This window comes from Mchenga conophoros, linkage group LG4 (assembly GCF_057382185.1).
Source record: "Mchenga conophoros isolate Kocher_MC1m ecotype Shallow Benthic linkage group LG4, M_conophoros_male_GT1.1, whole genome shotgun sequence".
NCBI lineage: Eukaryota > Metazoa > Chordata > Actinopteri > Cichliformes > Cichlidae > Mchenga > Mchenga conophoros.
In genome coordinates this window covers 28,555,729-28,571,907 of record NC_140529.1, presented here as the reverse complement: position 1 = coordinate 28,571,907, position 16,179 = coordinate 28,555,729, and the positions used below count along the sequence as shown (strand labels likewise).

The 16,179-nt window shown below is 39.2% G+C and overlaps 2 protein-coding genes across 2 annotated transcripts; both read left to right on the top strand.

Moving 5' to 3' along the window:
• The first annotated feature begins 4,172 nt into the window (after window positions 1-4,172).
• On the top strand, window positions 4,173-13,856 carry LOC146576343 (myosin heavy chain, fast skeletal muscle-like). The gene is made up of 35 exons (XM_085271537.1): window positions 4,173-4,188; window positions 4,380-4,429; window positions 4,523-4,745; window positions 4,843-4,986; window positions 5,072-5,228; window positions 5,403-5,430; window positions 5,510-5,807; window positions 5,895-5,958; window positions 6,499-6,597; window positions 6,691-6,794; window positions 6,888-7,026; window positions 7,112-7,230; window positions 7,330-7,479; window positions 7,564-7,734; window positions 7,822-8,128; window positions 8,262-8,338; window positions 8,473-8,560; window positions 8,643-8,760; window positions 8,874-8,997; window positions 9,075-9,211; window positions 9,315-9,570; window positions 9,768-10,010; window positions 10,145-10,321; window positions 10,432-10,577; window positions 10,673-10,763; window positions 10,867-11,256; window positions 11,362-11,488; window positions 11,615-11,733; window positions 11,957-12,153; window positions 12,246-12,429; window positions 12,523-12,688; window positions 12,822-12,946; window positions 13,040-13,348; window positions 13,437-13,640; window positions 13,722-13,856. Exons 3-35 carry the CDS (start codon window positions 4,542-4,544, stop codon window positions 13,854-13,856), a joined length of 5,397 nt encoding a protein of 1,798 aa, XP_085127663.1. The 5' UTR covers window positions 4,173-4,188; window positions 4,380-4,429; window positions 4,523-4,541.
• A 78-nt stretch (window positions 13,857-13,934) lies between these two features.
• On the top strand, window positions 13,935-15,092 carry LOC146576342 (uncharacterized). Its single transcript, XM_085271548.1, has 5 exons — window positions 13,935-14,105; window positions 14,241-14,345; window positions 14,436-14,531; window positions 14,646-14,777; window positions 14,973-15,092. The coding sequence occupies exons 1-5, from the start codon at window positions 13,941-13,943 to the stop codon at window positions 14,988-14,990; spliced, it is 516 nt and encodes a 171-aa protein (XP_085127674.1). The 5' UTR covers window positions 13,935-13,940; the 3' UTR covers window positions 14,991-15,092.
• Window positions 15,093-16,179: the final 1,087 nt, after the last annotated feature.

The following is a 16,179-nucleotide window of genomic DNA, read 5'->3' as shown; positions in this document are numbered from 1 at the left end:
GTTTAATGGAGTTGTTTGATATAAGAGCTTTATGTTAATAATTTTCTGTGAATTGAAGAGAGTGTAGATACTATATTTACAATGTAGAATGAATTGTTTCAATGTTGATAATATGTGTTGAATAATTTTACCTTTCATTATTTTTTTCAGGGTGAAAGTGCTGAATAAGACACATTCTTTTGGAACTTTTTGGCAGTGTTCATAAAATATGAACTAACTGTTAAATTGTCCACGTATGATGTATTAATTCAATAAACACTTTCATTATGATTTCATGAAATGTAAAGAGTTTAATTTATTCTTTATTCTAAAAAAAGTCACATTCACATATACAATTTTTAACACGATAGTTTCTTCAGAATAATCGTGATTCATACCTACAGGACATCGTCCTGTGAAATGAGGACAGCACTTTTCCCTTTGTGTTCTCCCTTCTTGTGTTCAGCATTAGTGATGGCAGAGTTAAGTTAACCTTTAAAAGAAAACCATTCTTCCAGAAATATATTTGTAAGGTCAGACAATGTTGTTGGATGAGAAGGCCTGGTTCACAGTCTAACTCACTCCAAAGGTGTTTAATCAGGTTTTGGTCAGGACTCTGGCAGGCCAGTCAAGTTCTTGCACACCAAATTCCCCCATCCAATTTGTGCACTGGCACTCCATCATGTTAGACCAGGAAGGGGCTGTCCCTAAACTGTTCCCACAAAGCTAGGAGCATGAAACTGTCCAAAATGTCTTGGTGTGTTGAAACATTTCACCGGAACTAAGGGGCCAAGGCCATTTCGTGAAAAATAACTTCACACCGGCGCGATTCATCTCTTATCCAGAAAACATGAATACTGCCACAGTGTCAGTGTGCTTTTCTGCATCTTATGTATTGCATTGTGCCTGGTTATGTAAGGCTTTAGTGCAACTGCGTAGCCATGGAAACCCATTCCATGAAGCTCTATAAACACTGTTCATGAGCTAATCTGAAGACCACATGAAGTTTAGAGTGTTGTAGTGACTGACTCCAGAAAGTTGGTGACCTCTGTGCACTATGTGAGACCCTGCTTTATCAATTTATGTGGCTTACCAATACACGGCTGGTTGCTGTGGTTCCTATTCACTTCCACTTCATTATAACACCACTAACAGTTGAATGTAGAATATTTAGTAACAAGGAATTTTCACTACTGGACTTGTTGCACAGGTGGTATTCTATAATGCTGCCATGTCGGAATTCACTGAGCTCCTGAGAGAGACCCGTTCTGCAATAAATGATTGGAGAAGAAGACTGCATGCCTAGGTGCTTGATTTTAAGCATGTGTTGCCATGGAAGTTTTTGAAACAATTGAATTCAGTGCTTTGGGTGGGTAATTAAAAAATTCTCTGTAGAACAATATGCCATTTTGCATCTTTAGCAGGTTAAACATTTTAGGCTAAATATTACCATAAATTCACAGTCAAAAACTGATAATGCCTGAGATTGACTTTTTACATCCAATCTATTTACAGTTATAAAAATATTCCTTCAGACAGAGCTGTATATATGTGTTTATATTAAAATGTCCAAATTAATCTTATTACCAAACTTTAATAGGTATATTCAACAACTGCCATAATAACATCACATATTTTTTCAGGATAGTATTTGTAGCTGCACTGCTCTATATATACAACTCTGGTATACATTTACTTTTGAGAAAGGCAAAGCAGTAAAAAAGACGGACCAAAATCCAGTTCGCTTGTAAAAATACAATTTGAGTTTAAGGCAGTGCAAGTCACCATAAAACAGTGTCACTGATATAATACTGTAATGCTCACTCACATATAAGGCCACAATTGGTGGTGCCTTTCTACTTTCTATTTCGGATCATGCAGTACAGCTTACCTCAACTGAAAATGTGGACAGACCTCTAACAAAATCTGATATCTCCCCCACAGCACATCTATCTATACGCGTGTGTGTGTGTGTGTGTGTGTGTGTGTGTGTGTGTGTGTGTGTGTGTGTGTGTGTGTCTGTGTGTGTGTGTGTGTACATGTTTAGACATTTTTGTGAGGACAGAAAATTGGCATACTACTATACTTGTGGGGACCATCAATCCCCAAAGTAAAATGAAGAGTAGAAGAGGATTTGAAATTTTGAGCTGGACATTTCCTCTGCTCTTTAATGTCACCCTATGGTCATCCCTCTCCTTGAAATATCTGTTCACAACAGCCCTTTCCATTTTTATTTGTCAGAGTCTGATACAATCACCACTCTCTCCCCAGGAACACTCTCTACCACTTTACCCAACTTACTCCAGAATTCTTTTTCTTTTCTAACTGACATCCAACTTGTGGGGCATATGTACTGACAACATTCAGAATCATCCTTTTGATTTCCAGGTTCAAACTCATGTTCCTGCCTGACACTTTATTCACCTCTACAACAGGATAGCAAGGTGTGACAAAAGAAAATAATAATGAAGTGAAGTGGATAAAAAGAATAGCAAGAAGTACCAGGTCCAGTGTTCCATGACTAGGATAAAAACTGCATTGTTCCTCCTTAATTAAAGGTTCAACTAAAAGACACACTCTGCAGCATGCTGGCATAGACCCTACCAGAGAGGCTGAGGATGATGCCCACCATTTGACACTCTGTGCTTTTTGCAAATGACTTCATCCTGAGCACTTGAGACATGTGTGAAAGGTTCTGGAGAAGCCACGGATAATGTTGTCAGACCTCTCGTTTGGGCAGAGTACTTGATTTGTCATTCATCATAGTAAAGGGATCTTATCCTTGTCTCATTAGAGTTTAAGGCTTTGTGAATGGTGAAGGGATCACAGAGACTTCATGTGTAGAACTGTCAATTAAATTGGGGGATTTTGTGCATGTTAGTGGCATCCATAGATGTCTAAGTGATCAGACAGTACTCATCACTAGCTCTCTCTAATGAGAGAGAGTTAGTAGCTCCATTGTAATTAAGAAATTTCAGTGCACTCGTCCAGATAGAAGTCCAAGCAAAAGAAACTCATCTATGACTCGATATGGACTACGATAGTATTTTCACAAAAGTATTAAGATATTAGTAAGTAAGAAGTAAGACACTTAATACTGTACACCTAGCAAAGCACTGGGCTAAATAAAAAGCAGATCAAAAAGTGTTTCCATTTTTGGTTGTAATGCTGTGTGTCTGCTCTGCAGTTTTGTTGCAATTCTACTGGCCCTTGGAATTACAGTGAAAACACACAACATACTGCATTTGATATTTGACCATGGACTTACCTTACCAATAGGTATAGGTACTTGTGGGTACTTCTGTGTTGTTGAAAAATAAATATATCTGTCTTTTGTGCCAACCACAAACCACTCCTCCTGTCCTTTGCTGGATTTATTTTTGACCATGATAGTATCTCATGTTCTGCTAGAAAGATAGCAAACATTAAGTCAAGTTTGAGCAAGCTTTAGAAATAAAAGCTAATCCTTTCTATGATCCCAGATTTTCCCTTCCTGTAAGAATATATCATTTAATTAGTTTATCAAAATTGTAAGCTAAAAGCTGTACGTTCACTTCTATCCACACAGAAATTAAATGTATTTATAACAAATTATTTTATAGTAATACATTTTTTAATATTATGTTCCCGGTAGCTATATATAACACACAGGATACATACAGGACATAAAAATCTGATGATTTTTATGTCCTGTAACTATACACCAGTGGCACTAGAAGTTTAAAACTGGCTATCAAAATATCAAAGATAGTTGGACACACACACAAGCTTAGTATAAACTGTATCAAATTAATATCCATTTATCTTCAAAAGTTATTAGAATGAATAATCCCAAAACCATGCAGAGCACTATTTTAATTTACCACTAACTATATTGTTAACATTTCTTACATTTTCCATATTTAGGAGCATAATCACTTAAATAAATATACCAAATAAACCACAATACATTGGCAATATTTTTTTTCACTAAGGAATACAGCTGAATTGTTTATATTTGAAAGTATGTTGTATTAGAAAAGAGGGATTACATATGTGGAAAATGGATCAAAACAATTCATTTATTTTTGACCATATCAGTATCAAGAAGCAAGGTGTCAGACATTCATGACCAAACTAAGGAGAGTGTGAATGCTGAGGAAGCAGAGCCGTTGTCTATAAAAGCAGCAGCTCTGGACATTTGCTCTAACTGACAGGCATCTAAGACGGGTGAGTACAGTAAAGGATTCAGCTACCATGTTTTATCTACTGTGTATTATATGCTCTCATTAAGTTTATATTTTACATTTTTAAGTGTTCAGTTATTAAATTTTTTTTTGACACTGAAAATTTTACTTTTTGAATGGATTCTTAAATTAAAGAGTAAAATGTCCATTGATATACGTTTACTTATTTTATAGCACCTTGACATACACAGGATACCAAGGAAGTTCTGTTTGCATCAGCTGAGGTAAAATCCACGAATCAAAAAGAATGGATGTTAATTATGGTTTGTATAATAAGTACAGTAAATGATTTATGTGTCAATCCATCATATTTTCAGTCTTTAGTAAAGTGCCACCATGAGCACAGACGCGGAGATGGCGCAGTATGGCGCGGCGGCCATTTACCTACGCAAGCCAGAAAAGGAGAGGATTGAGGCCCAGACTGCTCCATTTGATGCCAAGACGGCCTTCTTTGTGACTGTTCCTGATGAGATGTATGTCAAGGGGAAACTTACCAAGAAGGAGGGTGGTAAAGCCACTGTTGAGACAGACGACGGAAAGGTAGATGAATTATCAATGTACTTTATCTATTTGTCAAATATATAGTGCCAAACTTTGAAAGCTGATTTTTTCTAAGTGATCTTAATTTTCTATTCAGACGGTCACTGTAAAGGAGGATGAAATCCACCCTAGGAACCCTCCAAAGTTTGATAAGATGGAGGACATGGCCATGATGACCCACCTTAATGAGCCATCTGTGTTGTTTAACCTCAAAGAGCGTTATGCATCATGGATGATCTACGTAAGTTTTCACATTGCTGTGTGTGAGAGGAAAGTATCATGCTGATCTGTAAATGTTTAAATGATATTTATTGTCTATGATACAGACCTACTCTGGGTTGTTCTGCGTTGTCGTCAATCCCTACAAGTGGCTTCCTGTATATGATGCTACATGTGTAGGAGCATACAGAGGAAAGAAGAGGATTGAGGCTCCACCCCACATCTTCTCCATCTCTGACAATGCCTATCAGTTTATGCTCACTGGTAAGCTCAATTCCCTATTAAAGCCTTTAAATGCATTTAGGACTTCTACTTAAAGAGATGACCATTAATCATTGCGTGAAAAAAATTGCTTCTTACCACATAGCTACTTATAAGTGATAGGAAATAAATGAATACTAAGATTATTCAAGACATGCTTATATGTTTTTCTTTTAGATCGTGAGAACCAGTCTGTCCTGATTACGTGAGTATAATAAAAACTGTATGCAAAATATATAAAAACGATATAAAGGCATTTTAACAATGTGTCCCCTAAACCCCAGTGGAGAATCCGGTGCAGGAAAGACTGTCAACACCAAACGTGTCATCCAGTACTTTGCAACAATTGCAGCTCTTGGAGCTAAGAAGGCTGAGCCAGCAGCTGGCAAAATGCAGGTAGATTTTTTATTCTGCATCAACGTCTTTGTGACAGAAAAAGAAAATCAATTTTGGAAGATCAGCTCACATAAAAACAATATATTCTTGCAGGGCTCTCTTGAGGATCAGATTGTTGCTGCCAACCCTCTGTTGGAGGCCTACGGTAATGCCAAGACTGTGAGGAATGACAACTCCTCTCGATTTGTAAGTGATTAAAATGAGTTAATGTAAATGAGCTTTTTACTACTTGCTCTCATGAAAGGCAATATTAATAAAGATCTACCCCTGTAGGGTAAATTCATCAGGATTCACTTTGGCACATCTGGCAAGCTGGCCTCAGCTGATATTGAAACATGTAAGTTTGAACCACAGTGTAAATTACCATTATCTGTGATAGAAATTATATTTAATTAGTCACTTAAATGTATTCGAGCTCTGGGGAATGAGAATCAAACTGATAGGTCCAGAATGCCCCCCCCCCCCCCCCCCCCCAAACCAACCAAAAAAAACCCTAAATATTATGTAACAGATCTGTTTAGTTATTTTACAGCACATAAAGAGATGAGTCACTTAATTTCAGAAGAAGTAATATTGTCTGTTGTGGTGGAACACACGGATGCATGAACAGTGTGGTTACGCTATATATATAAGTTATATACTGTAACCCAGCAGTTATCGTGTGTAAGTATAAGTAGGAACATATTGCAACTTCACGGAACATTTAAAGTATAATAAGGTATACTGTGAAGCACGTTATAAGTAAAGCAACAGAACTGAAAAAAGTTTCAAACACGCCCAATGACAGCCAAGGAAATAAATGCATGTATGATCCATTTTGCAGTTTTGACTGTGATGTCTCATGTCTACAGTGTCAAAATTAATCTGTTGTCCTTAGATCTGCTGGAGAAGTCCCGTGTCACCTTCCAGTTGTCTGCTGAGAGGAGCTACCATATCTTCTATCAGCTGATGACAGGCCACAAGCCTGAGCTTCTGGGTATGTTGACAGGACACCTAAATTTAAATTTTAAAACCATTAAAATCACATTCTAAGCAAAAAATAACAAGTTAACTTCATTTCTCCTTTCAGAGGCTCTTCTGATCACAACTAACCCTTATGACTATCCAATGATCAGTCAGGGTGAAATCACTGTCAAGAGCATCGATGATGTGGAGGAGTTCATTGCAACAGATGTAAAATCACATTTGACACAGAATCTTATACTTAACCATAAATATCTTCTTTTGTTTTATTTATTGATAGCTGATTTCATTTTTTTCTTACAGACTGCTATTGACATCTTGGGCTTTACTGGTGAAGAGAAGTTAAGCATCTACAAGCTGACTGGTGCTGTGATGCATCATGGCAACATGAAATTCAAGCAGAAGCAGCGTGAAGAGCAGGCTGAACCTGATGGCACCGAGGGTATTGTGAAAAATTTCTATAATGGAGAAATGTTTGAAGTATTTGTATTTATTAGGTATTATAATGATTTGTTTTAATCCAACAGTGGCTGACAAGATTGCGTACCTACTGGGCCTGAACTCGGCTGATATGCTGAAAGCTTTGTGCTACCCAAGAGTCAAGGTTGGCAATGAGATGGTGACCAAAGGTCAGACCGTCCCACAGGTAATTCATAAAAGGGAGACTTGTATAATCATATTATAATTATAAACATTATAGCTGTATTCATATGGTTTTGTATAATTATAAATTCTTGTTTGCCAGGTCAACAATGCTGTCTCGGCTCTGTGCAAATCTATCTATGAGAAAATGTTCTTGTGGATGGTTATCCGTATCAATGAGATGCTGGACACAAAGCAGCCCAGACAGTTCTTCATTGGAGTGCTGGATATCGCTGGGTTTGAGATCTTTGATGTGAGCACTTGAAACATTTCACCACATTTCTTAAACTTTAAAGACTTTATTGCCATGAAGTTAGACATGTTTGTACTATTACAGTTCAACAGCTTGGAGCAACTCTGCATCAACTTCACCAATGAGAAACTGCAACAGTTTTTCAACCATCACATGTTTGTCCTGGAGCAAGAGGAGTACAAGAAAGAAGGCATTATATGGGAGTTCATTGACTTTGGTATGGACTTGGCTGCCTGCATTGAGCTTATTGAGAAGGTAAACAGCTACTATGGAAGAAATGTACATGTGGTTGCATATGTTACCTCCCTTGAAATTTTAATATAATTTATGATATTTTCTCAGCCAATGGGCATCTTCTCCATCCTTGAAGAGGAGTGCATGTTCCCTAAGGCCTCTGACACAACGTTCAAGAACAAGCTGCACGATCAGCATCTTGGCAAGACCAAAGCATTTGAGAAACCAAAGCCTGGAAAGGGCAAGGCTGAGGCACACTTCTCCCTGGTTCACTATGCTGGTACAGTGGACTACAATATCACTGGCTGGCTGGACAAGAACAAGGACCCACTGAATGACTCAGTTGTTCAGCTCTACCAGAAGTCATCAAACAAACTGCTGGGCTTCCTGTACGCAGCCCATGCTGGAGCTGAAGGTAAGAAAAAAAAGTGCTCACAAACTCCCATGTCCAGTACAGATAGCTACAATGTGCATACTGCAGGCTAAAATTATACAGTGAAAAATATTTTTTCAATTCCAATAATGAAATTTACTGCTTACAAAAACAGAGGCTGCTGGTGGTGGTGGCAAGAAGGGTGGCAAGAAGAAGGGTGGTTCCTTCCAGACTGTGTCTGCTCTTTTCAGAGTATGTATAGATTATATATATATATATATATATATATATATATATATATATATATATATATATATATATATATATAAATTAAATGCAAATTTTTAAATAGTATTAACCTATTATTTAATGATGCTGATCTACAGGAGAATCTGGCCAAGCTGATGACCAACTTAAGAAGCACTCATCCTCACTTTGTCCGTTGCCTGATTCCCAATGAGACAAAGACCCCAGGTACCCCACAGTAATATTAACTGTAAAAATGACAGTAAGAATATAGAAAAGATTTGAAACATTATGCATTTCTGACTCTCAGGCCTTATGGAGAACTTCCTGGTCATCCACCAGCTGAGGTGTAACGGTGTACTGGAGGGCATCAGAATCTGCAGAAAGGGTTTCCCCAGCAGAATCCTCTATGGTGACTTCAAGCAGAGGTGACAGCACATTACAATATTGGAAAGGAAAATTTGTTTCATTGTTTTTGTAAAGGGGAAACTTGAATATGGTGAAAGAAAAATCTAAGTAACAACATGATTCTCTCTTGAAGATACAAAGTGTTGAATGCCAGTGTCATCCCTGAGGGACAGTTCATTGACAACAAGAAAGCTTCAGAGAAGCTGCTTGGCTCCATTGATGTGGATCACACACAGTACATGTTTGGGCACACAAAGGTACACTTTGTTATATTAATGGGTATAAAAAACACTGTCCATTTGCACTTGTACTTATGTTTTCAATGATTAAATAGGTGTTCTTCAAAGCTGGTCTGCTGGGCACTCTTGAGGAGATGAGAGATGAGAAACTGGCTGAGCTGGTGACCATGACTCAGGCTCTCTGCAGAGGATATGTCATGAGGAAAGAGTTTGTGAAGATGATGGAGAGGAGGTAACATTGTCATACTAAACTCTATTGTATTCTCTTTTTTATTTCCTTCCTCATATTAAGATCCTACGACACTAAAAGTAACACTCTCATGTTTGGTTTTTAGAGAATCTATCTACACCATCCAGTACAACATCCGTTCTTTCATGAATGTCAAGAACTGGCCATGGCTGAAAGTATACTTCAAAATCAAGCCTCTTCTGAAGAGTGCTGAGACTGAGAAGGAGTTGCAGAACATGAAGGAGAACTATGAGAAGATGAAGACAGACCTGGCTGCTGCTCTGGCTAAGAAGAAGGAACTGGAAGAGAAGATGGTCAGCCTGCTGCAGGAGAAGAATGACCTGCAACTTCAAGTGGCTGCAGTAAGTAGTAGAGAAAATTTTATATTACACTTATAGTTCATGTATATTAAATTTAGATATGAAAAGGCCACATGCTTATTTTATCCTCTGATTATTTATGTGCTAAAACAAAAGTGTAGCTAAAAGTACGATCAAGAAAACACTAGGACAATGTGACTCACAAATAATCTAACTTGTGTGTTCAACATGTATTATAGGAAGTTGACAATCTCTCCGATGCTGAAGAAAGGTGTGAGGGGCTCATTAAGAGCAAGATCCAGCTCGAGGCCAAACTCAAAGAGACAAGTGAGAGACTGGAGGATGAAGAGGAAATCAATGCTGAGCTGACTGCTAAGAAGAGGAAGCTGGAGGATGAATGCTCTGAGCTGAAGAAGGACATTGATGACTTGGAGCTCACCTTGGCCAAAGTGGAGAAGGAGAAACATGCCACAGAAAACAAGGTTCAGTTCATTTTGATTATATTCTTAGTTCAATTAAAACATGTAATGTTGTTCTTTGAATATACATGTTAAACGATCAAATAATCAGCAAAATCTCGAACAAAATTAAACTTAATGTATTCACATTGTTTCAGGTGAAAAACCTGACAGAGGAGATGGCATCTCAAGATGAGTCAATTGCCAAGTTGACTAAGGAGAAGAAAGCCTTACAAGAGGCCCATCAACAAACACTGGATGATCTCCAGGCAGAGGAGGACAAAGTCAACACTCTGACCAAGTCCAAAACAAAGCTGGAACAGCAAGTTGATGATGTAAGAAAACTATAAAAATTACGTTGTTGTTTTTTGTTTTCTATGGAAAGAATTTTAGTACTAAATCATTGTCATACCAACCACTTGAATCAACTGACATGACTTTATAGCTTGAGGGTTCACTGGAGCAAGAGAAGAAGCTCCGCATGGACCTTGAGAGAGCCAAGAGGAAGCTGGAGGGAGATCTGAAACTGGCCCAGGAATCCATAATGGATCTGGAGAATGACAAGCAGCAGTCTGATGAGAAAATCAAGAAGTAGGGCTTTTTTTGTAAATAATTTTCTTTACACACACTGCATTGCAATAATCATATGGACTATGATCGTAAAACCATACTTCTTCCACACCAAGGAAGGACTTTGAAATCAGCCAACTTCTCAGCAAAATTGAAGATGAACAATCCCTTGGTGCTCAACTTCAGAAGAAGATTAAAGAACTTCAGGTAACACTAACGACCAGTCTTCATAAAGAATATTGTTCATTATAATTCAAAAACCTAGTTTAGTTTAGGTTCTAATCGATAAATCCAAATAATTTCAAACTAGGCTCGTATTGAGGAGCTGGAAGAGGAGATTGAGGCTGAGAGGGCAGCTCGGGCTAAGGTAGAGAAGCAGAGAGCCGACCTCTCCAGGGAGCTTGAAGAGATCAGCGAGAGGCTCGAGGAAGCTGGTGGAGCAACAGCTGCTCAGATTGAGATGAACAAGAAGCGAGAGGCTGAGTTCCAGAAACTGCGTCGTGATCTTGAGGAATCAACTCTGCAGCATGAAGCTACTGCAGCAGCTCTCCGTAAGAAGCAGGCTGACACTGTAGCAGAGCTCGGAGAGCAGATCGACAACCTCCAGCGTGTCAAACAGAAGCTGGAGAAAGAGAAGAGCGAGTACAAGATGGAGATTGATGACCTCTCCAGCAACATGGAGGCTGTTGCTAAAGCAAAGGTGCGGACAGTATTTATAGAGAACAGATTTTTTCTTTTTTACATTTCAGGACCGCCAAAGCAGCTCATTAACTGTTAACATGGATATGGCATTACTTGGTGACAGGGCAACTTGGAGAAAATGTGCAGGACTCTTGAGGATCAACTAAGTGAACTCAAAGCCAAAAATGATGAGAATGTTCGTCAGCTGAATGACATTAATGCCCAGAAGGCGAGACTTCAAACAGAGAATGGTAAGTGATGTATAACAAAGAAACAGTCTGTGTCTGGAAATTTGTCATTTACAGGTACCTAAAACTACAACCAATCAGTGGGTGAAATGAAACAAACTGGGCTTAATACATGTGTGTTAACTACAGGTGAGTTCAGTCGCCAGCTTGAGGAGAAAGAAGCTCTTGTTTCTCAGCTCACAAGGGGCAAGCAGGCCTTCACTCAGCAGATTGAGGAACTGAAGAGACACGTTGAGGAGGAAGTGAAGGTCTGAAATATTTTCTCTCTTCTGTTAAATTTCAGCACTTACTAATAAAAACAGAGACAAGTTTTAATCAGTTACAGAGACACTCAGTAACTCTGAGACAGATAATCCTCTAATTTCTTTCTAAGGTTTTACCTCTTAAATTTGTTATCCTCTCAGCATTAGACTTTAAAATTGATTTCAACAATAAAATATCGAAATCTGAAATCAACTGTCACTTCAACAGGCCAAGAATGCCCTGGCTCATGCTGTTCAGTCAGCACGTCATGACTGTGATCTGCTCAGAGAGCAGTTTGAGGAGGAGCAGGAGGCCAAGGCTGAGCTGCAGCGAGGAATGTCCAAGGCCAACAGTGAGGTGGCTCAGTGGCGATCCAAATATGAGACTGATGCTATCCAGCGCACCGAGGAGCTGGAGGAGTCCAAGTAAGTCACCATACTTTCATTGTTTAAATTGGTTTTCAGACTTAAAACCAACCAATTCAGCCTTAATAAAAACAGAATTCTTTTAACAACAGGAAAAAGCTTGCCCAGCGCCTGCAGGAGGCTGAGGAATCCATTGAGGCTGTGAACTCCAAGTGTGCCTCACTGGAGAAGACCAAGCAGAGGCTGCAGGGTGAGGTGGAGGACCTCATGATTGATGTGGAGAGAGCTAATGCTCTGGCTGCCAACCTTGACAAGAAGCAGAGGAACTTTGATAAGGTAAAGTTTTAAACATAACCTCTGTCATCAAAGGAGAAATTACACCCATTACAACAACTAATTATTTAATTAATTAATTTTTAATTAATCTAGGTCCTGGCAGAATGGAAGCAGAAGTATGAGGAGAGCCAGGCAGAGCTGGAAGGAGCCCAAAAGGAGGCTCGTTCTCTCAGCACTGAGTTGTTCAAGATGAAGAACTCATATGAAGAGGCTCTGGATCATCTTGAGACCATGAAGAGAGAGAACAAGAACCTGCAGCGTATGCTTATCTTGCTATAGATCATATGGATATGATTCTAATGTTTATATTCATATACAGCTTTTGTTGTGGCCAAAACATTTGCATATATCAGCTCCAAGTACTAAAACTCTTGGCTGTGTTTGCTCTGTAGAGGAGATCTCAGATCTGACTGAGCAGATTGGTGAGACTGGAAAGAGCATCCATGAGCTGGAAAAGGCCAAGAAGACTGTTGAGACTGAGAAGTCTGAAATTCAGACAGCTCTGGAGGAAGCTGAGGTAATGTATTTTATAAAAATGTACTTTGTTTGTAATTACATTTCTAAAACTATCCCTTCTCCAGTTTATGTTGAAATAAACCTTTATTTAAAGGGAACTCTGGAACACGAGGAGGCCAAGATCCTTCGTGTTCAGCTTGAGCTAAACCAGGTAAAAGGTGAGATTGACAGGAAGCTGTCAGAGAAGGACGAGGAGATGGAGCAGATCAAGAGGAACAGCCAGAGGGTGATTGACTCCATGCAGAGCACCCTTGATGCTGAGGTCAGGAGCAGGAATGATGCCCTGAGAGTCAAGAAGAAGATGGAGGGAGACCTGAATGAGATGGAGATTCAGTTGAGCCATGCCAACAGACAGGCTGCTGAGGCCCAGAAACAACTGAGGAATGTCCAAGGACAGCTCAAGGTGAGTTGGTAGTTCATTTGTGTTTGTGTGAATTTTTAATTAACCTCCAAGCAAACAATGATAATATCTTTTGTTTGTTTGTCATCAGGATGCTCAGCTGCACCTGGATGATGCAGTCAGAGGACAGGAAGACATGAAGGAGCAGGTCGCCATGGTGGAGCGCAGAAATGGTCTGATGGTGGCTGAGATTGAGGAGCTGAGAGCCGCTCTGGAGCAGACAGAGAGAGGACGCAAAGTAGCTGAGCAGGAGTTGGTTGATGCTAGCGAGCGTGTTGGACTGCTTCACTCTCAGGTTGGTATTCATTACTTTACAAGAACTTTGAGACATCAGAGAGTGAGAATCACAGCATTAAAACTGTTCTCTTTCATTCAGAACACCAGTCTTTTGAACACCAAGAAGAAGCTGGAGGCTGACCTTGTCCAGGTTCAGGGTGAGGTGGATGATGCAGTTCAGGAAGCAAGAAATGCTGAGGAGAAGGCCAAAAAGGCTATCACTGATGTAAGTTAGTACTTTACAAGCCTTCTTTTCTTTTCAAAAATTTTGTTCATGCTTGATCAATAATGCCAACACCACCCATACTTTCAGGCTGCCATGATGGCTGAGGAGCTGAAGAAGGAGCAGGACACCAGTGCTCACCTGGAAAGGATGAAGAAGAACCTGGAGGTCACAGTCAAGGACCTGCAGCACCGTCTGGATGAGGCAGAGAACCTCGCCATGAAGGGTGGCAAGAAGCAGCTCCAGAAACTGGAGTCCAGGGTATGTTGTTCTCGAACTATTATTCAAATATTTAAAAAGAAAAAACACTTTGATTCCATCACATGATCTCCACCCATTTTCTTCTCTGTACTCTTAATATTTATTAAAAGCTGATTATTTTTAATGGCATTAAAGGTCCGTGAACTGGAAGCTGAAGTTGAAGCTGAGCAGAGACGTGGAGCTGATGCTGTTAAAGGAGTCCGCAAATATGAGAGGAGAGTGAAGGAGCTCACCTACCAGGTGATTACACATTTACCTAAACATCTATTACATTTAAGTTCCTAAATTCTTTCTTCTTCAGCCGTCAGTAACAGTTTGTTGTTTATGCAGACTGAGGAGGACAAGAAGAATTTGGTCAGACTTCAGGATCTGGTGGACAAGCTGCAGCTCAAAGTCAAGGCTTACAAGAGACAGGCTGAGGAGGCTGTGAGTGAAATGTTTTGTGATTTTTACATATGGAATTCACAGCTTAATAACTGAGATATCTCTCATATATGATCAGATATGTTTTTAAATAAAACATATTGTTGCACTGAACAGGAGGAACAGGCCAACACCCACATGTCCAGACTGAGAAAGGTCCAACATGAGATGGAGGAAGCTCAGGAACGTGCTGACATTGCTGAATCTCAGGTCAACAAACTGAGAGCCAAGAGCCGTGATGCTGGAAAGGTAATTCATTTAATTTGTTTTACAAAAAATGTACCGTTGTTTAATGGAGTTGTTTGATATAAGAGCTTTATGTTAATAATTTTCTGTGAATTGAAGAGAGAAGAGAGTGTAGATACTATATTTACAATGTAGAATGAATTGTTTCAATGTTGATAATATGTGTTGAATAATTTTACCTTTCATTATTTTTTTCAGGGTGAAAGTGCTGAATAAGACACATTCTTTTGGAACTTTTTGGCAGTGTTCATAAAATATGAACTAACTGTTAAATTGTCCACGTATGATGTATTAATTCAATAAACACTTTCATTATGATTTCATGAAATGTAAAGAGTTTAATTTATTCTTTATTCTAAAAAAAGTCACATTCACATATACAATTTTTAACACGATAGTTTCTTCAGAATAATCGTGATTCATACCTACAGGACATCGTCCTGTGAAATGAGGACAGCACTTTTCCCTTTGTGTTCTCCCTTCTTGTGTTCAGCATTAGTGATGGCAGAGTTAAGTTAACCTTTAAAAGAAAACATATTTCACACAAACCAAGATACTTTTAATATACATTTTTCGTAACGCCTGATGTCAGCTCACTCTTTGCAGCTATAACAGCTTCAGCTGTTCTGGCTTTACACAAGTTTTAGGAATGTATCTATGGGAATTTTCAACCATTCTTCCAGAAATATATTTGTAAGGTCAGACAATGTTGTTGGATGAGAAGGCCTGGTTCACAGTCTAATTCACTCCAAAGGTGTTTAATCAGGTTTTGGTCAGGACTCTGGCAGGCCAGTCAAGTTCTTGCACACCAAATTCCCCCATCCAATTTGTGCACTGGCACTCCATCATGTTAGACCAGGAAGGGGCTGTCCCTAAACTGTTCCCACAAAGCTAGGAGCATGAAACTGTCCAAAATGTCTTGGTGTGTTGAAACATTTCACCGGAACTAAGGGGCCAAGGCCATCTTGTGAAAAATAACTTCACACCGGCACAATTCATCTCTCATCCAGAAAGCATGAATACTGCAACAGTGTCAGTGTGCTTTTCTGCATCTTATGCATTGCATTGTGCCTGGTTATGTAAGGCCTTAGTGACACTGCGTAGCCATGGAAACCCATTCCATGAAGCTCTCTAAACACTGTTCATGAGCTAATCTGAAGACCACATGAAGTTTAGAGTGTTGTAGTGACTGACTCCATAAAGTTGGTGACCTCTGTCCACCAGAGATGGACAGCGTTACAAGTAACGCGTTACTGTAATCCGATTACTTTAAGTAACGAGCAAAGTAAGGGATTACTATTGCAAAAAGGTCATTAGATTGCTGTTACTTTCCCGTAAGCACGCTGCATTACTGCATTACTAAAACCGTGGTTTTTTGCGAGAACGTCTCATGACAATGACGTAA

What these genes read in the sequence shown, in the direction of transcription:
- LOC146576342 (XM_085271548.1), top strand. Translation starts at nt 13,941, where the DNA reads ATGATGGCTGAGGAGCTGAAGAAGGAGCAGGACACCAGTGCTCACCTG. An exon ending in TCCAGAAACTGGAGTCCAGG is followed by an intron (nt 14,106 to 14,240) that starts GTATGTTGTTCT and finishes ATGGCATTAAAG; the next exon opens with GTCCGTGAACTGGAAGCTGA. An exon ending in TGAAGGAGCTCACCTACCAG is followed by an intron (nt 14,346 to 14,435) that starts GTGATTACACAT and finishes TTGTTTATGCAG; the next exon opens with ACTGAGGAGGACAAGAAGAA.
- LOC146576343 (XM_085271537.1), top strand. Translation starts at nt 4,542, where the DNA reads ATGAGCACAGACGCGGAGATGGCGCAGTATGGCGCGGCGGCCATTTAC. An exon ending in CCACAAGCCTGAGCTTCTGG is followed by an intron (nt 6,598 to 6,690) that starts GTATGTTGACAG and finishes TTCTCCTTTCAG; the next exon opens with AGGCTCTTCTGATCACAACT. An exon ending in TCTGATGAGAAAATCAAGAA is followed by an intron (nt 10,578 to 10,672) that starts GTAGGGCTTTTT and finishes TTCCACACCAAG; the next exon opens with GAAGGACTTTGAAATCAGCC.